Consider the following 25,099-nt stretch of genomic DNA (forward strand, 5'->3'; position numbering starts at 1 on the left):
GTTCCTTGTGGTGTTTTCTTGTCTCCATTGGTCACTAATCACATATTCAACAACTATGGAAAACATTTTTTTCACCTCAACTGACTTTTTTGTCTTTAAAATTTTTATTCGGAGGAATTAGTTCTAAATGGCAAAAAATCAAGGGTATTGTTTGGTAAATATAATGTAATCTGTCATTATGACTGTTATGCATGCATTTCCAAAGAAATCAAAACAATAGAGGTAGTTGGGCTATGTATTTAAAATTTAGGCCACATTTAAGTCAAATGAAGACATTTATCTGTATTGGAAATTTAGCACTTGCTGGTTGGAAAGAAATAAGCATAATGTACTTATCTTTTTTTTTTTTTTTTACGCTGATCAAACATATTCATATTTTTTCTCAAATCTGATGTTTTTTTTTAAGCTTGTTACCATTTTTTATGTACTTCTTGAGCTTGTATATAAAAGCATTTTGTACTTTTAGATCCTGTGTACTAGTTTTGTTTGTAAAGTAAAAATGCATGCAGAAGATCTACGGACTCGAAGTCAACATTTTTGTATACTGCTATAAAATTCTTGTAATGCATTATTAAGCAACATAAATAGCCTTCATGTATTATGTGCAAGACAAATTAATTGTCATTACATAAATATAAAGGACATCTTCCTTAATTGCAGAGATGTGTTGTAAAATACAGCTTGTCTATAAATGATTGAAGTACAATCTCTTCTATTAGTTTTGTCAAAGTAGCCCTGAATTATATATGCTAAATAGCCTTCGAGCTGTCATGTGATCTTAGAAAGCCATTCTGTAGACTTGACTGTACGTATGTATTTATCTTATCAATCTTAAGTGTAAGTGCAGTGCGGTACAGTGATTTCAAATGTCACCTTCATGGTCCTGTAGCTAATACTATGACAGACTATCTTTGTTATTGGGTTCTTTATAAAGGTTAGGAGAAAAGCTGGCCACACAATATCATACAGTATCTTTTTTTTTTTCAGTTGCAACTAAACATCCCAAAGCTGCCCATTTTCCAACCATTGTCAATTCCCATCTGGAGCCTATCACCTCCCTTAGTGCTATTTTACCAAAGAGATTGCACTGGGATTTTCATGTTGCATTAATAAACAATGGAAAAACTACCACTTTGTGATGCATATGTCTTTAAAACTGAACTCCAAGAAAACAGCTACAGTAAGTACACAGATAAATACAAGGGCTGTACCAAAAGGAATGCAAAAGTGGGCACAACATTTTATTAAAGGGATGCTAAAGTTAAAAATAGCAAACATGTTCTACTTACCTGCTCTGTGCAGTGGCAGCCCCAATCCTCCTCTTCTCGGGTCCCTCTTAGGTGCTCCTGGCTCCTCCCTCTTTTTGAGTGCCCCCACAGCAAGCAGCTTGCTATGGGGGCACCCGATGCTGAAGTGAAGCTCCATGTGTCTATTTAGGCATGGAGCGGTGGCCCGGCTTCGCCCCCTTTCTCTTTTTATTGGTTCACTGACTTTGACAGCAGCGGGAGCCAATGGCGCTGTGCTGCTGTCTCAGCCAATGAGGAGGGGAGTCCCGGACAGCTGAGTCTCTCCTGCAACATCACTGGATCCAGATGGACCTCAGGTAAGGTAAGTATTAGGGGGGCTGAGGAGGGCTAATGCACACCAAAGGTTTTTTTCTCTTAATACATGGAATACATTAAGATAAAAAATAAACTTCTGCCTTTGCAACCACTTTAACTTACATGGGTCGTTCAAATTTTACATGTTGATAGAGTAACTCTTGTTTTGTGTTGCAGGCAAATAATGGATTCCAAGCAGAAGCAATGTGCAGTCATTGAGTTTTTGAAGAAGAAGGGGTGCAGGCTTTCCAACATCCACAGATGGTACAGAATGTTTATGAAGATGACACCTTGTCATTGGTGACATCTTGTCAATGGTGTCATTTCTGTAAACATTCTGTAGCCTTCGGACAGCCTGCCCTCCCCCTCCCTTCGGCTTCCTCAAAAACTCAATGACAGCACATTGCTTCTGCTTGGAATCCATTATTTGTCTGAAATGAAGGAGACAGAGTTATTTTAGAGAGAGAGAGTTTCTGTACCAACATGTGAAATTTGAACGGCCTATATAAGTTAATAAAAAAGTTATTATTTACTAATTTATTTATAAAACTGACAACGTAACATGTAGAGGCAGGGTTACGTTATGTCTGACATCACTTCCAGTGATGCAGTTTTCAGGACTGTGGAAAGCATGCTGCTTCACCAAGCTTCTACAGCAACGGTTCTGATAGAGAGTTTACTGCTGGATTCTGCTGGGTACCAATACATGTGAGTGGAACCTTTTTACTTTTTGTTTGAGTTTAATTTTAATAAATGGGTTACACAATGATCTTGTGTTTGGTTTTCCATTTTTGAGCTGGAAAGGCAAAGAAGGGGACTATAAGGGAGCTGGCTATACTGTTATTCTGATTTGGAAATCCACCACTGTCACGTACCTTCTGATAGAGCATGACGAGCAGAGGAAGGCCTCTCGTACCGCCCAGGTTCAAGGACCACTGAGGTTTGCAACAGCGGCCGCGAGAACACGGCGGGGTAGGAGTGCATGCAATCTTCTTCGTTTGTCGGCAGACAAGAAAAGCAGATAGCAGCAGTGGTAAAGGGTGCTGGTGTGCTGCAGATACAGGCACCTTGCTGATGCAGGTGTACTGCGGATGCAGGGACGCAGAAGATGCTGGAAGCTGTGGAGATGGGTGCAGAGTCAAACAAGTCAGGTCATACACAGGAGATCCGAAACATCAGAGACAGCAAGCATAGAATGGTAAAAATTCAGATGCAGACGGATCAAAATCCAAAGGCAAGCCGAGGTCAGGACTGGAGAGAATCAGGATGGTTGGAAAGCCGGATCAAATAAGATCAAGGACAGATACAGGATACAGGGGAAACTGCAGATCACACAGCGCTGCTGTCATCCTTTTATATGCAAAAAGGCGCCAAGAATACTTAATGCGAACGCATGTGCGCGACTCTGGCGAACATTACTGTGCACATCTGTTTGCCTATGCCCATTCTGGTAGGTAGCTCCGGCATCGCGTCTGCACATGCGCCTGCACAGCTGTCTGTTTGCTGAGTGTTCCTGACAACCACAACACTTTTAGACCCACTTAAACCCTGGTTCTAATGATCTGGTGTGTTATAGCCCTAAAGGGGGTTTTGGTATGGAACCACTAAAGAGCACTGTGTGGAAAGCACTTTTTATATGCATGAACTGTGTGGAGCACGTCAAATAGGAATTCAAGCACATTTATTATTTAACTTTTTAGGACACTTTTATGCCTTACTGCACATTATTTCTAATGTCACTTTATTGGTACTTAAATACATTGTTTATTGAACTATTTTATTAGTAATGTAAGGTGTCAATTTGATACCTACCACTCATCCATTTTGGCAAATCTAATGTAGCAATGTTTCCAGGCCTGTGGCCTGATGTGGGTCTGCCATTGTTACCGGTTACCTCTCCAGCCCATGTAAGCTGCTGGCCCTGGGTGTGAGAACTGAGACATTGACAACTCCGGCATCTTTGTTTGGTTGTTTTATTGTAGTTTTAGGGGATGGGAGAAGGGAATGAGTGGGATACTCCTCTGGCTCGACTATGTACAATTCTGGGACTTTTATAGCAAAAATGCCCGTTAGGGCTGTCTTGGCGCCAGCCGACGCTAGCCAACGCTTACTAACGCTTTGAACACACCGTATCTCTGACAGCTGTGCTGGAACCTCGACTTAAGTCCAGAAGATCCAGGACTGTGGAATATTGAACATCTGACACTGCTTGCACTGCAAAGTCACTGACTAATCTCTCCAGCCTTGCCCTGGCTTGAGGTAGCTTGCTGTGTATTCCTGTATGGCTGCAACTCTCAACTGATGCACTCACACTGTGTATTAACTCTTCAGGGCCAAACTGCAGACACCCCTTTGCCACTTCAGGGTCCTCAACCAAGGTACCCCCTCTATCACTTCAGGGTCTTCTTTGAATAGGTACCCCCTTTCACAGCTAGCTGACTCTTGGATCCTAGAACCTTCTCCGGAGTGGTCCCCATTGACTCTAGGCAGACCCCCAGGGGCAATCCTCAGTACTCACGACCTGTGTAGGCTTTCCTGGGACTGGACTCCTCTTGTTCTCCGCTGATTCTCGGCACACCGGATCCCCCTCAGCTCAACTCAGCACTCTCTGGATTCTCAGGCGACACCCTGAGATATCTGCTTCCTCTGACAGGAGGAGAGACAGCCGTACTCTCCCTCCTGGGACTCTGCTTCCTGCCAAAGACGCTGAGTCATGCACTCCCTCAAACTTATACCCACTCCCAGAATCCTCTGCGGCAGAATCTGCCTTCTGGGGTAGTTACAAGCCTGAATGTGTCTCTGATTGGGTTTCCTCCACCCCCAATGAGAAGCCTCTCACAGAGCCAGTGGGGAGACTCCCCTCTCAGCAGGCACACCTGGGAACCATGACAACCTGACTGAAAACATCATGGCCCTGCTGTTAGGCAGACAAGGCTCACTATACTTAACCTAGCACCTACCTGTAGGGTGCTACACTAATAAAAAGATATGCCCACATTTTCTTTACTTTCATACATATAAGATAGTTGTATGTCTGTCCATCTAGTTCTGAGATTTAAAAAAAAAAACTTTGGCACACAGCAGTGGTCAGCATTTCTTGCAGCACTAAGGTCATTGGTTCGACCACAACATTATCTGCATGGAGTTTGCATGTTCTTCCTGTGCTTGCGTGGGTTTCCTTCCACACTTCAAAGTAGTTTAATTGGCTCTTGTTTAACTACTTTCCTACTGGGCACTTTCACCCCCTTCCTGCCTAGGTCAATTTTCAGCTTTCAGCGCTGTCACACTTTGAGTGATAATTGCGTGGTCATGCAACACTGTACCCAAATAAAATCTTTAATTTTTTTCACACGAATAGAGCTTTCTTTTGGTGGTATTTAATTACCACTGGGTTTTTAATTTTTTAATAAAAAAAAAAACAAAGACCAAAAATTTTGAACAAAAAAAAAGTTTTTCTTAGTTTCTCTCAGTAAATTTTGTAAATAAGTAATTTTTCTCCTTCACTGATGTGCGCTGATGAGGCAGCACTGATAGGCTGCACTTAAGGGCACTGATGAGGTGGCACAGAAGGGCACTGATTAGGTGGCAATGATGAGGCACTAATATGCGGCACTGATAGGTGGCACTGAGGAGCACTGATAGACGGCACTGATGGGCACTGATTGGGTCACTGATGGACATTGATTGGTGTCAATGATGAGCACTGAATGGTGTCATTGATGGGGACTGCTGGGGCTTTACTATAATCAGGGCACTGATGAACAGTGCCCTGATTACCCGTCCTGGTCACCCCTTCAAGGAAGAGCCGCTGATCGTCTCTCCTCGCCACTCACTCTGACGGTGTGAGGCGAGAAGCGCTGATAAATGGCACTTCTGCATTTGCATGTGAACGACTGTGATTGGACACAGCCGATCACATGGTTAAAGAGCCGCGTCATTGGCTCTTTACCAAGATCAGGGTCGTGCCGTGTCCAAGGACTGTTCTGGGGCGCCATCATGATGTCTTCCTAGAAACAGAGCCACGCCAATTCTGCCTTCATTTGACGGTGGGCGGGCAGCAAGTGGTTAATATGACTGTAGTATGTATATATGCATGTGATATAGGAACTTTAGATTGTAAGTTCCTGAAGGACAGGGACTGATCGGAATGTACAATATGTAAAGCGCTGATAAGGAGCGGACAATCTAATCTCTGCTGCAGTTCAAGTCTTGTTCCCTCTCCGGCCCGTGACTGGAAAATGAAAGCAGAGACTGATTAGTTCATCTATCAGTCACTCTACCTTCTCCTCCTATCGGCATGCTGAGATGACCTTGTATGGGCAGGTTTTGTTCTATCCTTTAGAAAGAACCCAAGATAGTCTCTCACAGTATGTGCTACAGGACCATGAAGCTGACATTTGAAATCAATGTACCTCACTGCACATAGATTGGTAAGATAAATGCAAAATTCAAAGTTACTTTGACAAAACTGAAAGAAATGATTGGCTGCTTGTGCTGCTTCTCCTTACCCGAATCTGAGCTCTGTTATACAGGAATGGCAAGAGGCTAATACAAAGTTAAGGTACTTAGATTCATTACAGTATTGTTTTGGCCTTGAGTGCCACATCCCTATTGAATTTATGAAGAAGAAGAGGGTTTGTCCCTTAGATATGGTGGGATTTTAACGACACAAAACTAAATATAATTAAAATGCAAAGTTTATGACAAAAATAGATTTTTCTAAAAGACAGTAAACATTTTCTCATTAAAAATCATGTTCGATGATGCATGACATTTTTACATCATCAACCATTTACAGTATGCAAACTTATATCCAGTTATAAGTCTGCACAATATGCATTTAGCTTTGTTTCTCCGCAATACTCAACGGTTTCTTGGACTTAGGCCCACTTCATCAGGAGTTTACTAGCAGAATATATCCATATTTCACTGCATATGAGAAAAACATACATAAGATATTACAGTCATACAGCAAAATGTCAATCTCATATTTCCATACAGAGCCCCACCCCCTACCTGGACTGAGTTGGGCACAAGGGGAGCAAAACTGATACCTTCTAGGGAGACACACAGGCGAACCCTAGAACTGGAGGAGTGTAATGAGGGGATTCCACGCAATTCATGATGTCTATGAAAAATGCGTTGCTACAAATTGCTTTTATAATAGATCATTTGCATAGATCAGAGTTTGGGGGGGGGGGGGGGGGAGAGTTGTGCTGCTAGCAAGAGGCTAGTACAAAGTAAGGCCCCCTTCACACGGGCACACCCTCCCGACGGAGTCTGTTCTGCCCGCTGAGCAGGCGGGTGACCACTCCGTCTCTGCTCTGTGTGCAGAGACGGAGCTGTCAGATCCCTGCTGTCCTCTATAGGGAGACCGGATGAGTATGGACCGCCTGTCTGTTCTCATCCGATCCCATCCGATCCTCCAGACGGATGGAAAATAGGGTTTCCATGCGTCCAGATTTCACGGACAGGATCGGATAGCAGTGGGTGTCAGCAGAAATGTCTCCGCTGACACCCTCTGCCCGATAGGGATGCATGGAGCATCCTAATTCATATCTTTGCAATGCATCACCACAAAGTACATTAAAGTGATACTAAAGTTTTTTTTTTCTCATTACATAACAAACATGTTATACTTACCTTCTCTGTGCAGTAGTTTTTGCACAGAGCAGCTCCGATCCTCCTCTTCTCAGGTCCCTCTTTGGTGCCCCTGGCCCCTCCCTCCTGTTAAGTGCCCCCATAGCAAGAAGCTTGCAGTGGGGGCACCCAAGCTGAGCCACAGCTCCCTGTGTGCATTCTGATATGGAGCCACGCTCGACCCGCCCCTTATTTTACTCATTGGTTCACTGACTTTGATTGACAGCAGCGGGGGCCAATGATGCTGTGCTGCTGTCTCAGCCAATGAGGGGAGTCCCGGACAGCCGAGTCTCTTGTTCAACAATGCTGGATCGAGATGGAGCTCAGGTAAGTATTCAGGGGACTGCTGCACACAGAAGGTTTTTTTATCTTAATGCATTAGGGTAGAAAATCTTCTGCTTTTACAACCACTTTAAGGAGTGTTACTTTGTGTGTTAACGTGCAATGTGTAATGGCAGACCATCATTTTAGTGGGCTTCTTAGTGCATTGCAAACGAACATGCGTTGGGGTGCCACTAACAATGAAGTTGTTTGCTGTAAGACTGTAGATGGTGAAGATCCACTCATGATGCTACATAAAGGGCTGCAGTCAAATTGGTGATTTGTGTTTTTCTTGTCTGTAAGACAGGTATCTTTACCAGCGTAATGTGAATAATTGTTTATGTGTACTTACAAAGCCTGTGCAGGCATAATAGAACTAGTTAGTTGATGAAGATTGTAGCATCATTCAATCTAGCAGTTCTCTTTAGAGGGTTCCCTTAAGGAACTCAGTTGTAACTCAGTTTGCTAATAAACTGCTGAGGTCGACTGGACAATCGGAGGGTATTCTGACTTCTATCATATTCCTCTAATTTCCCATTGATTTTAGGTTTTGTATCTCCTAGCTTATTTGCTTATTTATTATGAGCTTGTGACCACTGCCACCCAAACAGAAATTGATGGCAAATCCTACATGTTATGGTCACTAGAACAACAGGATAAGTCCTTCCATGGAGACACCTGTTCCATTGACAACTGAAATTCATGTTATTTTGTTGCTACTTCCAGTTACTTTCTGTTGCGTCTCCAGGACAGAAAGTAAAGGGAAATCTTCCCAACTGGACGCAGATAGCAAAAAATAAATTGACAGTGGTAAACTTCCCTGTTTTATCCAAAACTGTAAAAAAAAAGGTTTACATTATAATTCTGAAAAACAAAATTTTTTGTAACAGCTAGGGATGAATTCAGACATCAGCTGACAGCCAGGCATAAGTGGTGGTGACAAAGAGCAAATGACTCCTGCGCTTAAGGGGTGGCCTTGCTGCTGGTATCCGGAAAATGTGATTCAGGTCAAATTGTAGTAAATTCAGGCTGTGCTGCCACTCTCAACGGGTCATGGTAACCCAAAGAAGATGCTGGAAAAGAGAAATGGACAGAGGGCGCACCAGCCTAGCGCATTATCTTTAAAACAATTTATTGTAATAGACATGTATACACCTTATACTCCCAAAACGATTATGAAACACGGGCAATAAGCAATGAGGGACCACCAGGGGTCTCCACTGGGCATCCTCAGCTGCCGCAGGCCGTGGAAGGATGTAGACCTCGAAAAACCGCTTACACGTTTCGGGGTGTTCCCCCTTCATCAGAGCTAAGTGGTGGTGACATTCTCTGCTTCGTAGCTGCACATATACATGACGCTTGCATTTGTGCAAATGAAATAAAAATGAAAGGTGCAGCGCTGAATAGTCTCTCCCTAAAGTCTCTTCAGAAGAGGAGAAAGTTCCTTGGGTCATGCATAGACGGGAACCACCACCCACACCTCTTACCAAATAACACAAACCCCCATTACAAAGGTCTATGTAGTCAGATCAACAAATGGCTCCTTTGGTTGCAGCGGTGTCCAATCCCAATAGTGTCCCATGTAATGTCTCTCATCAATGTCTCAGGCAATATCAACTGAGGACATTGAGAAATAAGATGAATAAAATCTCCTTAGACCTGTCCACATCTAGTATAATTGAAGCTATCCCAAAAGTCTGCTTTGTGAAGTGAATGGGGAGTCCTATGCATCCTTGCAGCTCAAACAGACACAACCTGCCTGTTCCCCCAGGCTCAAGCTTTGGATAGCTTCAATTATACTAGATGTGGACAGATCTAAGGATATTTTATTCATCTTATTTGGCAATGTCCTAAGTTGATATTGCCTGAGACATTGTTTAGAGACATTACATGGGACACTATTGGGATTGGACACCGCTGTAACCAAAGGAGCCATTTGTTGATCTGCCTACATAGACCTTTGTAATGGGGGTTTGTGTTATTTGGTAAGAGGTGTTGGTGGTGGTTCCCGTCTATGCATGACCCAAGGAACTTTCTCCTCTTCTGAAGAGCCTTTAGGGAGAGACTATTCAGCGCTGCACTTTTAATTTTTATTGTCTTTTATCTTTTGTATACATTCAAAGATTTTGTGTCAGCTGCTTTTTCATTTATTTCCAATCCAGCGCAGTATATTTATATTACGAAAAAAAACAAATTGGAAAGGATTAAAAGAGGTGCATGGAAGCCAGCCAGCCCCCAGTCTGATGTACTCACCCTCCAGTCTGCCACCAACCAAGTAGACCTGTCTCGATATAAATAAAGAACAGGGGTTTAGTTGACACGCATTTGCAAACGCATGTGTAAGCTGCAGAGCCATGACACAGCACCCTGTTAAATCTGCAGTCCTAACACTTTTAAATTTGAGTGTCTCCACTCTGGGAGCACATGGCTGCTTGCTAATGGGTGGATAGGAGGCAGGTGGGAGGGAGCAGCCCAAACTTCCCCCAACCCACCTCCATCCACGACTGGTATAGTATCTCAATGCTCTAATAGCAATGTTCTTAAGATGGTACAAACTGAAAACGACCAGCTGAGAAGCATACACCTCCAACCCCTTAGCGGATGCAGTGTAAAACACAGATTGGGACTTTATATGAGGCAATTTGCCTGTATAGCTCAGTGCCTCCATCCCTAATTTCATAAAATATTTCTGACTTTACATGAGACAAGCGTGTCAACTAAACCCCTGTTCTTTATTTATATCGAGACAGGTCTACTTGGTTGGTGGCAGACTGGAGGGTGAGTACATCAGACTGGGGGCTGGCTGGCTTCCATGCACCTCTTTTATTCCTTTCCAATTCGTTTTTTCCGATACAGGATGGAGACGCTGGGCATACCTGCCGGTGTCTCACTTAAAGTCCCACATAGCCCACATTGTCTGTATATTTATATTACTGCTTGCATATGTGTGGCTGGGGAATGCCTCCACCACCTAGTTCTTCACTGGTAACCTGTTTACTTTGACCGAACGTGTCTGCACTGTCCTGGAGACACAACAGAAAGTAAGAGGAAGTAGTAACAAAGAAACATGAATTTCAGTTGTCACTGGAAAAGGTGTCTCCATTGGAGGACTTACCCTCTTGTTCTGGCGACTGTAAAATTTGGGATATACCATCACTTTCTGTTTTGGCGGCAGTGGTCACAAGGACACATGGAGAGGGTACAGTACGGGATACAGTCAGCAGTAAATCCCAATAGTGGTTCTAATCCTTCTCCACCTCTATTCAAAACTGAAAACATAAGGTTTGGCTATATCTACATGCTAAGTTTGTAAGTAGTTTGAATAAAGATGGAATTACTCTTTAACAATGCTATTTAGGAAAAGATTTGGGACCACTGTAGAGAGCTTTATTTGCATGGCTTGAATGACTATTGTTGATGAACCTACTATTTTGCCTACCGCTAATGAAATGCGCATGTGTTTATTTTGTAGGTATCTGGCCCTCAGAAGAAGTACTGGCCTACTACTGTCTTAAACACAAAGACATGTTCCGGTAAGGCAATAAAAATACGTATAGTCGGTCACAGCCATTAGGTTGGCTATGATTGAAATCACCATAATATCCATGCATGAAAAGGAAAGTGCAAGGTGACAACGTGTTGCTCTTGACAAAGATTGCTAAACAGCCTGTAGGTACTAATATTGCACAGCAAGCTTTGCCATATGTCAAAGCCTTCTGATTTCCACTTCAGGCCTTTTATTTCACTTTGATTTTTTGGGAAACAAAAGTGAGTCTTCAGTCAATCAATGTGTATTGTGAAGGTCAGATAGAATAACAGGCATTTGGTAAACTCTCTTCTGCCATTAGAATTATTTAGCATTATGCAATACTAAAACACCATATCATTTAGCTAGGGTGCCAGGCAGGGCCCATATCAGCAGACTATGTATTTTCTTACTTTTATTACCTGGTGCCGTGTCATTGCTGTAGCCAATTCAAATTTAAAATGCCGGGTGTACTACCAACCACTGGTGAGAAGCGAACTGTAAACCCAATGAAAACTTCTCAACAGTCATGCAGACCTCAAAGATAACACACAGGTTATATGCAGCAAGTACACATCTTGAGTCACTTATATAAAGTCTACTTGATATGACTTTCACATTTTTACTATTTAATGTAACATCATTTTTTAATGGTCGTTGATGTACGTATTTGTAATTTGTCCTTCTAGTATTTGCAGTCAACATCCCTAATCAAGGTCCAATCAACTAGTTGTATTTTTTTTTTCAATGTGTCTAAAGCTGACCATAGACCACATTTGTGCCAGCTATTAGTTACCTAAACAAAACAAAAATGGCAGCTACTCAAATCAGTTTATAACTAGCAAAAGGAAAGGTGCACATGAGCTGGACAATTTCCAGAACGGTATAAAAATTCCCCAGCAAATTTGTCAAATAAGCATCACAAAAGCCTAAGTAACCTCTTCCTGTCCACATTCTATATATTAACGACCAGGTATGAGACGGGACTCTTTGTGGCACCACATCCCATTATGTATATTGCAAAAAAAGGGAAAAAGAAAAGTAGGACTTTATAGGTAGCCACTAGTAATCCCATTAAGGAACTCGAGTGCTCAATTTATAAAATGTATAAGTTTATTATGATAGCATTAAAAGATATATTAAAACTAAATCATGAACAGACATGTGTGGAAAGTACAAAACAATATCTCCTCATTGTATAGCAATATTTCCCCGGTCAGGGTACATGTATATCTGGGAGACCTGTAGGTATACCCATTTGGTATTAGGATAATCCAGAAGGTATCCAGGTCTCACGGGTATCTTAGGTTGCTGTTGTCAAAGGATCTGCGAAAATTGAAAGAAGAATGAAAGCCTTCAGCTTGCAGGTGAACACTGCTATCCTCATACAGCAGTGTTCATCTGTAGTGACAGGTATTTAATAGTTTAACTATCAGGTACAGTTATATTAATAATAATAGGAATACTAAATTAATCTTAAAACAAAAAATATATAATTTTCTTTTATTTTTTTTACATTTTAGCCTAATTTTAGTCTATAAGAAAGAATAGAGAAGGGTTTATTTTATTAAAAAACATTGACCTCCTTTCTACTGCTGGTGACCCCTCTAGTGATAACTAAAGATCTATATAGGGATATCAGACATCCTTCCTCCTGCTGGTGACCCCTCTAGTGATAACTAAAGATCTATATATGGATATTGGACCTCCTTCCTCCTGCTGGGGACCCCTCTAGTGATGCACCCTAAAATTCTATTTGCTTTTCCCTTTGCCTGGCTACACTGTATGCTCCTTTTGCAGTCATCTGAAAAAGTACCGCCAAATCGTATTCCTCAGGCCAACACTGTACCCTCAATAATATACTCTATCAAGGGATTATTTTTCCCTAGGTGCATTATTTTACATTTAGAAACATTGAACTGTAGTTTCCATTGCTTTGACCAATCTTCCAGCAATGACAAATTATGTTCCATGTTACAGACACCTCCAGGGATATCAATACTATTACACACCTCTTTTTCATAAGCAAAAAGATATACCTTACTCACTTTCCTGCCCAGCCCATTGTAAAATGATGGCTGAGCATGAGCACTGCTTTTCCTGGGTAGTTGTTATATGACATCTTCTAGGCGCATGCCTCGTGCGTGCCCTAGGGGTCCCGCAGTGGTGCAATCTGTCACCCACTGTGTCCACCGGGACAGGGCCAATCACAGTGCCCCTGTACCATGTGATAGTTGTGGCCAATCATGGCTATCACAATTTTACACAATGGCACATGAATGGATGCTATTCATAAAAATGATTGCTTATAACAGTGATCATCACTGTATTAAGCAATCACAGTGTAAAAAAAAAAAAATCCTGATTTTTTTTTCTTTACATACTGTCACCAGTCGGTGTCCCTGATCACTGCCACACCAGTCATATGATGATGCTATACTGAACTGATGACAGTATGTAAAAAAAAAAAAAAAATGAAACAAATTGTGAAAAAGACAAATATTATTTAATTTATTAATTTTGCATAAAATGGTGATAGAAAATTACAACTTTGAAAAACTCTCCATGCCTCTTACTAAATACCTTGGACTGTTTACCTTCCAAAAAGGGGTTATGTGGGGATATATGTACTAGGGATCGATATGCACTTTCCCCGATATATCGTAATCCGCCCCTGAGGTTACCGATATTGCCGATATTACGGGAAAGTGCTGTACCGGAGTGATGCCTGCAGCTAGAGACATCATCCCGGTACCGGCGTCCATAGCCGACGGTCGTCTGTCTTGTAATGACAACAGAATCCTTTTCGGCTGAGAAGCCCCCCTCCTGCCGCCTTCCGCGGCTCGCCCGGGTCTCCCGTCCCACCGGGAGACCTGGGCAACCAGCCTGCACAGCCGCCGAAGAGAAGACCCGATCAAAGCCGCATTCAGCTCTGATTGGGTCTCCATGTAAAAACCCAGAAGCGATGTCATGACATCACTTCAGGGTACTCAGCACCAAATTCAAAAAAATTACAGCATTCAAAACAGCCAAACTAGGCAGAGGAGGGGCTTGAGGTCTTTTAGACCCCCAGATCCCTCCACAAGAGTACCTGTCAAAAAAAATATATATATCGGCCGATACCGATATGCGATGACCAAAATATGGATATCCGTATCGGCAATAAAAAAAAGAATATCGGTCGATCACTAATTTGCACTGTCCTGGCATTTTAGGTTCTCAAGAAATTAGATAGGGCATCAGTACATCAGGATTGATCAATTTTCAAATGTATACAGTCAGGTCCATAAATATTGGGACATCAACACAATTCTAATCTTTTTGGCTCTATACATCACCACAATGGATTTGAAATGAAACAAACAATATGTGCTTTAACTGCAGACTTTCAGCTTTAATTTTAGGATATTTACATCCACATCAGGTGAAAGGTGTAGGAATTACAACTGTTTGTATATGTGCCCCCCACTTTTTAAGGGACCAAAGTAATGGGACAATTGGCTGCTCAGCTTTTCCATGGCCAGGTGTGTGTTATTCCCTCATTATCCCATTTACAAGGAGCAGATAAAAGGTCCAGAGTTCATTTCAAGTGTGCTATTTGCATTTGGAATCTGTTGCTGTCAACTCTCAATATGAGATCCAAAGAGCTGTCACTATCAGTGAAGCAAGCCTGAAGCAAGCCATCATTAGGCTGAAAAAACAAAACAAACCCATCAGAGAGATAGCAAAAGCATTAGGTGTGGCCAAATCAACTGTTTGGAACATCCTTAAAAAGAAAGAACGCATCGGTGAGCTCAGCAACACCAAAAGACCCGGAAGACCACGGAAAACAACTGTGGTGGATGACCAAAGAATTCTTTCCCTGGTGAAGAAAACACCCTTCACAACAGTTGGCCAGATCAAGAACACTCTCCAGGAGGTAGGTGTATGTGTGTCTAAGTCAACAATCAAGAGAATACTTCACCAGAGTGAATACAGAGGGTTCACCACAATATGTAAACCATTGGTGAGCCTCAAAAACAGGAAGGCCAGATTAGAGTTTGCCAAACAACATCTAAAAAAGCCTTCACAGTTCTGGAACAACATCCTATGGACAGATGAGACCAAGATCAACTTGTACCAGACTGATGGGAAGAGAAGAGTATGGAGAAGGAAAGGAACTGCTCATGATCCAAAGCATACCACCTCATCAGTGAAGCATGGTGGTGGTAGTGTCATGGCGTGGGCATGTATGGCTGCCAATGGAACTGGTTTTCTTGTATTTATTGATGATGTGACTGCTGAAAAAAGCAGCAGCATGAATTCTGAAGTGTTTCGGGTAATATTATCTGCTCATATTCAGCCAAATGCTTCAGAACTCATTGGACGACGCTTGACAGTGCAGATGGACAATGACCCGAAGCATACTGCGAAAGCAACCAAAGAGTTTTTTTAAGGGAAAGAAGTGGAATGTTATGCAATGGCCAAGTCAATCACCTGACCTGAATCCGATTGAACATGCATTTCACTTGCTGAAGACAAAACTGAAGGGAAAATGCCCCAAGAACAAGCAGGAACTGAAGACAGTTGCAGTAGAGGCCTGGCAGAGCATCACCAGGGATAAAACCCAGCACCAGTGGTGATGTCTATGCGTTCCAGACTTCAGGCTGTAATTTACTGCAAAGGATTTGCAACCAAATATTAAAAAGTGAAAGTTTGATTTATGATTGTTAATCTGTCCCATTAGTTTTGGTCCCTTAAAAAGTAGGAGGCACATATACAAACTGTTGTAATTCCTACACCTTTCACCTGATTTGGATGTAAGTACCTTCAAATTAAAGCTGAAAGTCTGCAGTTAAAGCACACCTTGTTTGTTTCATTTCAAATCCATTGTGGTGGTGTATAGAGCCAAAAAGATTAGAATTGTGTTGATGTCCCAATATTTATGGACCTGGCTGTATACCATACATTGTAGACTATATATAACTTGTAGACTATATAACTTTCAGACAGACTTAATAATATATACTGATTTGGGTTATTTTAACCAAGGAAATGTAGCAGAATACATTTTGGCCTAAATTTATAAAGCAAGATTATTTATTTGCAAAATGTTATAACCGAGCCAAAAACAAACTAACAAAAAAAAAACTTTTAATTAAATACCTCCAAAAGAAAGCTCTATCTGTCAAAAAAAAAAAGGATAACAAATTAAGTTGGGTACAGTTTTGCATGACTGAGTAATTGGCATTCAAAGTGTGACAGGTCTGAAATCTGAAAATTGGCCTGGGCAGGAAGGGAGGAGTAATGTCCGGTATCGAAGTGGTTAAAAGACAATCTTTAGTTGTTCATCAGTCATTCTTTAAGCAAACGTAAGAAATATTTTGCACCAGTTTTTTTGACAGGTAAATCATGTGGCCACATTTTTGCAAGCCCTCTTTCTTCTTTGTAGTTTGACAAGGTTTGTTTTATAACACTCACTGAGCACTTGACAGTTGCTGAAACAATGCATTGTGCACTTGATTTAATTTGAACATTTATAACAAGACGGCAGCATGTCCTTTAAGGCACCTAAAATGCAGAAGAATCAACAGTGCTGCTAAATTCTGAAGTAAATCAAAAGCTCACCCTGTTAAGAAGACATGGGGGGGGGGGGGGGGTTGACTTACTAAAGGAAAATAGGCTTTTCACTTTGCAGAGAAATTTTCCCCAGAGCTTAGTGAATGTAGTGAAACTTTACTTAGCAGCAAGGCGCACATGGAAGAGCAATGTACATCACACACAAACAAAAGATTTCCCAGCACACTTACCAGCCAATCTGCAAAGCAACCAAATTGGCCCCGGCTAACCGCTTACGTTAAAAACAGAGGGTTTTCTTTGCAGACGTTTGCAAATCTATCTGTAAGATGCAGTGCCCACACCAAGTGACCTCTGTATATACTGCGGTCCTAACTCAAAGTTTCCAGAGCCTCCATAATAGGAGCACATAGGAATAGATAGATTAATCACTTCTGGACCCGTAGATTTCCCCCCTTAATGACCAGGCCATTTTTGGCAATTTGGCACTGTGTTATTTTAACTGACAATTGCACGTTCGTGCGACGTTGTACCCAAATAAAATTGATGTCCTTTTCTTCCCACAAATAGAGCTTTGTTTTGGTGGTATTTGATCACCTGTGTGATTTTTATTTATTACGCTATAAACAAAAAAATAAAGCGACAATTCTGAAAAAAAAAAAAATATATATATATATATATATATATATATATATATATATTTTTTTTTTTATTTTTTTTTTTCATTTTCTGCTATATAACATTCCCAAAAAAATCTAATTTTTTTCATCCTTTTAGGCCAATTTGTGTTCTGCTACATATTTTTGGTAAAAAAAATCCCAATAAGCGTATTTAGATTGGTTTGCACAAAAGTTATCGCATATACAAACTAGGGCAAAGTTTTATGTAATTTTTATTTATTTATTTGTTGCCAGTAATGGCGGCGATCAGTGATTTTTAGCAGGACTGCGATATTGCGGCGGACAGATCGGACCCCTAACTGACATTTTTGACACTTTTGGGGGGACCAGTGACATTACTACAGTAATCAGTGCTAAAAATATGCACAGTTACTGTAATAATGACACTGGCAGGGAAGGGGTTAACCCTGGGGCGATCAAAGGGATAAGTGTGAGCCTAGGGGGTGTTTGCTAACTATGGGGGGATGGGCTTGAGGAATCAACACAGAGACCTGTGATCCTAAATCGGAGGATCACAGGCGCTCTGTCTTCATTCCAGAGAGAACAATGGTCTGCGGTGTTTACAACAGAAAACAGTCGTTCTCTCTTCACGGGGAGCGATCGCAGGTGCCCGGCGGCTATTGCGTACGCCGGCCCCATGGATCGGCTTCTCCGCTGCCTTATTGGGGGTGCGCCCCCAGGAGCACTCCCACGAACCTCTGTACACGTACGGCGGTTCACGCAGCCGAGCCAGCCTGCCGCAGTTTATCTGCAGGGGGGCGGTTGGCAAGTGGTAATAATGCTAGCAGCATACGGATTAAAAATAGCTCATGTTGATTGAGAGAGTTTAATTCCTCTTTGAAATGATTCTAAAGGATAAAAGTTTTTTGTTACCTGTATGCATTTTTTGCATTCAGGTAAAAAAAAACTTGCAATGTGTGTGCCTCCCCCCCTCCCTAGACACTTACCTATTTTTTTGGTTGAAAATGTATACTTTATTTGCGTAAGAATATACAAAAAACAATACTTTGTCGGGGTACATTCTCCCCTGTACTGCGACGCAGCGCATAAATACACTACATTTACAATACATTTCCGATCATACAAATAAATACATTCAAACATACATTCATTCTGCGGTATGATGCCTGATGTGTTGTGTGGAGTAAGGATACCCCGAGCCATCACATCATGCATGACGCCGTAATACCCCCAAAGCATGAAACTAGCAATCATTTACTATACGTTGCAACTATCAAACATCATTACGTATCAAAAAGCAACAGGTGTGATGGGGGGGTGGTAGAGAGGGGTAAGGGGAGGGGAATGAAGTCACAAGCCCGAAGCTTTATTGAATAGACAAAGACACACAAGGGAGAGTGGGGGAAGGGGAAATCTTCAGACCTCCTCTTCCTCCTTGAGATCCATCAGGTTATAGTCTCTGAGCAGACTGTGAACCAGTCTGCGACAGTCCTGAATGGACATCCTCTCCCGCTGGTGGATAAGGCGCTTTCTGGCGCACCATAGAGCGTCCTTAAAGCAACACAGCACCTGCCAGGCGTTGTCAATGTCCTCCTGGGAAAAAAGTTCCACAAAATAGTCCGTTCAGAACACCGAAGTGTGTGATGGCAGTCTGTGGTACAAAGTCTTTGAGTTCAGGTTCCAAGGCCTTCAACAGGCTCTGTGCAAAGGAGCACTCCCAGAAAACGTGCAAAGCAGTTTCCTCATGGATAATGCAAAAGGGGCAGTGCCTGTATCTGCACAAGTTTCTGGCATGCATAAATATCTTCAGTGGCAACCCCCCCCCTTGGATTGCCATCCACGCCAGATCTTTATGCCTGTTGGTGAGTCCCTTTGAAGAAACATTCCTCCAGACCACTTTGCAAGTGGCTGAAGGGAGGCCTGGAACAGTCTCAACAATGTCCGATGCTCTGATCAACTTGTAGATAGTTTTTGGCTTCCACAAGTCGGGCTTAACTCCATGCAGCCTCTGCTCCTTGATGAACTTGAAAATAGTACCAAGGAGTGTCCCAGTTGTAGGGAATGGAACTGTCCCATTTGTCCCATCCAAGGGACCTCCAAAGAGGGAGGAGGAAAAAAAAGGGACATGGAGTTGCCGCCAGAGTCCAAAGGCATGTCCGGATAAGACAGAGCCTTTGGAGTCAGGCTACACATGCTCAGTTTAGTGTGTTGTGCTAGAGAGGTTTTTTTTTTTTTTCTTTGGAGAGTGCATGTGATTAGCACAGGGCCAATCAGCACTGTCCAGACAGAGGGTCTGGAGCTCCGGGAAGCCTCAAAGGACAGCTCAGTGCAGTATGAAAACTCCTCCTACAGGCTTCACCAGGAACAGATAGAGGTCACAAGACTGCTACCCTGTTTCCCCCCAAAATAAGACAGTGTCTTGTATTAATTTTTGCTCCCAAAGATGCGCTAGGTCTTATTTTCAGGGGATGTCTTATTTTTACATGAAGAAGAATCCTGTGAGTCAGCCAGACTCCGTCAGGGCAGAGCAAGCAGCAGGCGGCAGCTTGTCCAGGCGATGGCATTGGCTCTCTGATTAAAAGAGACTTCCTGTCTGCTCCGGCTGCGCTGCGGCCAACAGTGAGCTGCGCAGCGGCGTCCGCCGCCCCGGTAGCTTCGGGGGCCTTATTATCAGGGAGATCTTATGTTTGGGGGAGGCCTTATTATCGGGGAGGTCTTATTTTCGGGGGCGGATAAAAAGCAATTCCAATCTGTAATAGAGGGAAGCGCACGCAGACCTCGGGCAATATCGCTTTATTATAGGACAAACAGTACAGTACAGTTAAAATGCACTCACATATTTTCTTCTTTGCAAACGCATATCTGCATATTAACAGAAGCTCCTCACTCCTCCCGTCCCTCCAGATAGTATCACTCCGGTCTCCTCTCTTGCGGCTCCCGCCGCTATGACCCGCTCTCCCCTACTTCCTGTTACGGCTCCACTGTCGGGTCACTAGGTGTCAGTACCAGTGCGCCTGCGCACCAGTCCGCCGCCGTCCTCCGCTACACAGGAGAGCCTCAGCCTGAAGCCACAAGCAGTAAGGGGCTACGGAGTGGAGGGTTCAACACGGGTACACTGCCTCTGCTGGTTGCCACGGACAACACATTTCGGAGGCGTAGCCTCCTTCTTCAGGTCCCACCTTGCTTCCTACAACCTCCTCCTCCCTATATACCCGGAAATCCTTCAGCCCTGATTTATTAACTTCATTCTCTTAAGGGGCCAGTTTCCAATTATCGTTGCCTACCTTGGTTGGAGGGGAGGAACAAGGGGCTATCCGTTTAAAATGCAAGCACAGATATTATGAAAAAAAACCATGGAAGGTTTGTTAAAAATTACATTCCATATACAGTATTACATTAAGTATCATATGCTTATAATACATTGAAAGTATAGAAAGTATAGAACTCTAGACTTATAGGACTCTAATAAGCCTCAGCATCTTTTTCTTTTCAGACATCCTTCTAACACCAAAAGGCATACCGTTGATATGATAGCCTATTAGAAAGTTATTATTATAAAATCAATATAAGAATTCTATATTTAAAAAATTCCATATAAAAATTGTATATAAAAAAAATCTAAAAATCAATATCAAACTGTTGTTAATCAGCATGTGCAGGGGTTGTTCTTATTGATTATTTTCGGGGGGATGCCTTATATTTCAGCGAGAGGCAATATTGTAAGTAGGTGTTATTTTTGGGGGATGTCTTACTTTCGGGGAAACATGGTATGTACTGCTCATGAGAAAAGGTATTTAGCAGTTTATATTTACTAAAATAATTGAATTTCCATGTTCTGTGTAGTGTGGGAGACCGGATATAGTGAATGCAGGGTCCTGGGTTTAGTAACACTTTAATTACAACTCTAAAACTCCTTTCACAGTACAAAGTTATCTTTGGCTGAAAAAAAAAAACAATAAACCCAACCTAGCTGAATCCGTTTACAGCAATTTAACTCTGCACAAGTGCAAAACGTTTCGTGTTGTTTGCAGGAACCAGAAGAGAATTAATAATGCAATCTTCTGCTAACAATGACATTTCGCTACTTTAGCAAGTTTGAGTTTTAATAGAGACTGCTATTGACAAAAGAACGAGAGAGTGGAGGAAAAAAAAAAAAAAAAGGATCCTTCTCAGATTTTTTAGCTCAGCGGTGGCAGCGTTGCAGAAAACACTAATGAGGAAACCCCCTACTGGTTTGCCTGCTTTGTGACTTTTCTTTATCATAATTATTTTTAAAACGCAAAACACCATGAGGTCGCCTAGTACTGTCCCTGCAACTTGTTAACTTTTTTTTTTTTTTCTTGCAATGTGACTACTACAGGTGACAATTTGTTGCATAGATTTATGTGTGTGCATATAAATATATATGTATGTCTGCCCATTTTCTTCTCATTTGTAAGGCTTCCTTTCTGTTTTGCAGGGATCTTGCTGTGTGTGAGCTAGGGGGTGGTATGACATGCATGGCTGGTCTCATGGTAAGTCTTTTCTCAATTCCAGTTCCATTCACAGGCTGGAACAAAAGGAGAGAACGGTTCCAGTGCCTCCAACATGCTGGGTCAGGGAACTGTCAACAGCATCAGCTGCGGTCAAGCTGGAGTCTTGAGAGAACTTCCCCAGTTGCCCCTATATTTCGTTCCGTATTGATTTTATGGTTGCCTCGGAGAGCAAAAAAAAAAAAAAAAAACGCTTCTCCTTGAGTGTAGTCAATATCTCTTGTTGTGACATTCCAATCCACAAGATGTTACGTCTTGGCGTAGCCGAATCTTTTTTTTTTTTGTTTCTCCCCCTTCCCTCCAGATTACAGTCCCATTTGCTAAAATACAGGAATAGCTTGCAAATCACAGTTGGAGCACTATGATATAGCTGCTAATGTTTTGCCTGCATTATTACACCAACAAACATGATCCAGAGCTCTCCATAATTAGATTCTTTTGAGCCGGGATGGCCATTCAGAGACGCCGGTGACCATTGGAGTCGCGCATTCAGCAGATATTATGTCGCAGCCCAGTGCGTTAGACAAGTTTCTGTGTCTCTCCAAATAAAGGCATATTGTTACACTGATTGGCATTTGACAAACCTGTCGCATTTATACAATGTGTTGAGGTTACAGCCCAATGCGTGAGCATGTCAAGCTCACAAAAAAAAAAAAAAGAAAAAAAAATTACCCTTACAAAGCCATCAGCCGCCAATACAAAGTTATATGAAGGGCATCCAGGCAGCCAGACAGAAAGAGGCTGAAAGGCAGAATGACAGGCCTTGTGTGATGGTTCCACTAGATAAACAGATCCCGCAAATGAAAGCCTCTCGGAATACCATCATCCGCTGTCACAATGCAATTACCCAACAGAATGATAGCAAGATAGAGACTCCCGCAAATGGAAAGATAAAAGTATTGACTGATTTGATTGAATGATTAAAATAATGCAGACATAAAATGAAAAAAGATTGAAGATTGTTACGGAGAAAGAAGATGGTGAAGAAGCATGATACTGAAAGCTTGTCAAACCTGCCTCCACTTCTCCATGCATGATGCATTATGTTCCGTCATTTGCCCCTGTAACTCTTCTCGCCTTTTCAGGTCGCAGTTTCCGCAGAAGCCAAAGAGGTCCTGTTAACGGATGGCAATGAGAAGGCTATTAAAAGTATCCTTATTAAAAGTACAGGTGGGCTGGTATTTACTGCATGGGCAGAACCTACACTATATTACCAAAAGTATTGGGAAGCCTGCCTTTACACGCACATGAACTTTAATGGCATCCCAGTCCTAATGCGTAGGGTTCAATATTACATTGGCCCACCCTTTGCAGCTATAACAGCTTCTGAGAAGGCTGTCCATAAGATTTAGCAAAACTGAAGAGAAAAAGGGGATTAAAGAAGGTGTGTGTGTGGAAACCAACCGGCCCTTAGTTTGCTATACTTACCGACCAGTCTGCTGACAAACCAAATAAACCTGTCTTACATAATAGGTTAAAAACAGGGGTTTAGTTAACACACATTTGCAAACGCATGTATAAGCTGCAGGCCACTCCACGGCACCCTGTGTATCCTGCAGTTCTAACACTTCCTAACACTACTCAACCTGAGTGTCTCAAACATGGAAGTACATGAATGCTGATGGGTGGATGGGAAACAGGTGAGCTTGGAGATGGCCCAATCCTCCCCCAACCTGCTCCCCTCCATGACTGGTATTGAAAAACTAATGGCTATGTAAAAGTCATAGGGTGCAAACTAAAAAATGACCAGCTGGGAAACACACACCCCCATCCCAATAGTATAGATGGTGAAGGCAAATAGGGACTTTGTATGAGACACCAGCCTGTAAAGCAAGCGTCTCCATCCCTGATAACATAGAAAATTTGGGCAGTTTTGGGACTTTAGATGAGACACCGGCGAGCACTGCTCTGCGTCTCCATCCCTGTATATAACAAAACTAAAGAGAAAAAGGGGATTAAAGAAGGTGTGTGTGTGTCCATAAGATTTAGGAGCATGTCCATGGGAATGTTTGACCATTCTTCCAGAAGCGCATTTGTAAGGATAGACCCTGATGTTGGACAAGAAGGCCTGGCTCGCAGTCTCCACTCTAATTCTTCTCAAATGTGTTCTGTAGAGTTGAGGTCAGGACAGTCAAGTTCTGTCACCCAAAATTCGCTCATCCATGTCTTTATGGACCTTGCTTTGTGCACTGCTGCTTGCTATGGGGGCACTCGTGTGGGCTCGCTCCTGAGCCTCATTCTGTGTGCCCGCCTCCCCACTGTCTGTGATTGACAGCCAAAGGCTCCCACTGCTGCATCTGAGAAAGTTTCTCCACCCAAAACTCGCTCATCCATGTCTTTATGGACCTTGCTTTGTGCACTGGTGTGCAGTCATGTTGGAACAGGAAGGGGCCATCCCCAAACTGTTCCAACAAAGTTGGGAGCATGAAATTGTCCAAAATGTCTTGGTATGCTGACACCTTAGGAGTTCCCTTCACGGGAACAAAGGGGCCATGACCAGCCCCTGAAAAACAACCCATGACCATAATCCCCCCTCCACCAAAATGTTTGGACCAGTGCACAAAGCAAGGTAATAAAGACATTGATGAGCGAGTTTGGGGTGGAGGAACTTGATTGGCCTGCACAGAGTCCTGACCTCAACCCGATAAAACACCTTTGGGATGAAGTTTAGTGGAGACTGCGAGCCAGGCTTTCTTGTTCTACATCAGTGCCTAACCTCACAAATGCGCTTCTGGACACACTCCTTAACCTTGTGGACAGCCTTCCCAAAAGAGTTGAAGCGGTTATAGTTGCAAAGGGTCAGCCAAGTCAATATTGAATCCTACAGACTAAGACTGGGATGCTATTAAAGTTTGTGTGTGTAAAGGCAGGCTTCCCAATACTTTTGGTAATATAGTGTATTATACTCATTGCATCAGAATTACAGCATGAACTTTTTGCATTGCGTCTGGCTAGCTGAAGTATATTTAAATCCAGTCACTAAAATGTCATATAAGCTTTAACATGTTAATGCCATTTCAAAATAAATTTTCAAATGTATCACTTTAATTAAAAGCTTAACACGTTTCATTTAATTTTACATAGTTTGTTTGGACCAAGCTGGTCCAAGCTAACTAATGCCTTCATTAATACATGCGGCCGCTGTCTGTATAAACTGTATGTAAAATTAGCTTCATACAGTATACAGTGTTGTGTTCCAGCAGGGGGATGTGAACTTCCCATCCCATACCTAGAACAAAATCGAGTCAGGCTGAGCTCCGCTTAGCCATTCACAGGAAACTT

General features: G+C 42.4%; 1 protein-coding gene across 1 annotated transcript in view; it reads left to right on the forward strand.

Annotated features, from left to right (window-relative positions):
• Positions 1–25,099, forward strand: part of CAMKMT (calmodulin-lysine N-methyltransferase) — a 641,387-nt gene that overhangs the window by 439,641 nt on the left and 176,647 nt on the right. Inside the window, exons 4-6 of the mRNA XM_082249844.1 lie at positions 11,035–11,095; positions 21,745–21,799; positions 22,903–22,966. Coding sequence (XP_082105970.1) covers positions 11,035–11,095; positions 21,745–21,799; positions 22,903–22,966 — 180 coding nt within the window. The remainder of the gene's footprint in view (positions 1–11,034; positions 11,096–21,744; positions 21,800–22,902; positions 22,967–25,099) is intronic.

Source organism: Pelophylax lessonae (assembly GCF_965119305.1).
Source record: "Pelophylax lessonae genome assembly, chromosome: 3".
Taxonomy (NCBI): Eukaryota; Metazoa; Chordata; class Amphibia; order Anura; family Ranidae; genus Pelophylax; species Pelophylax lessonae.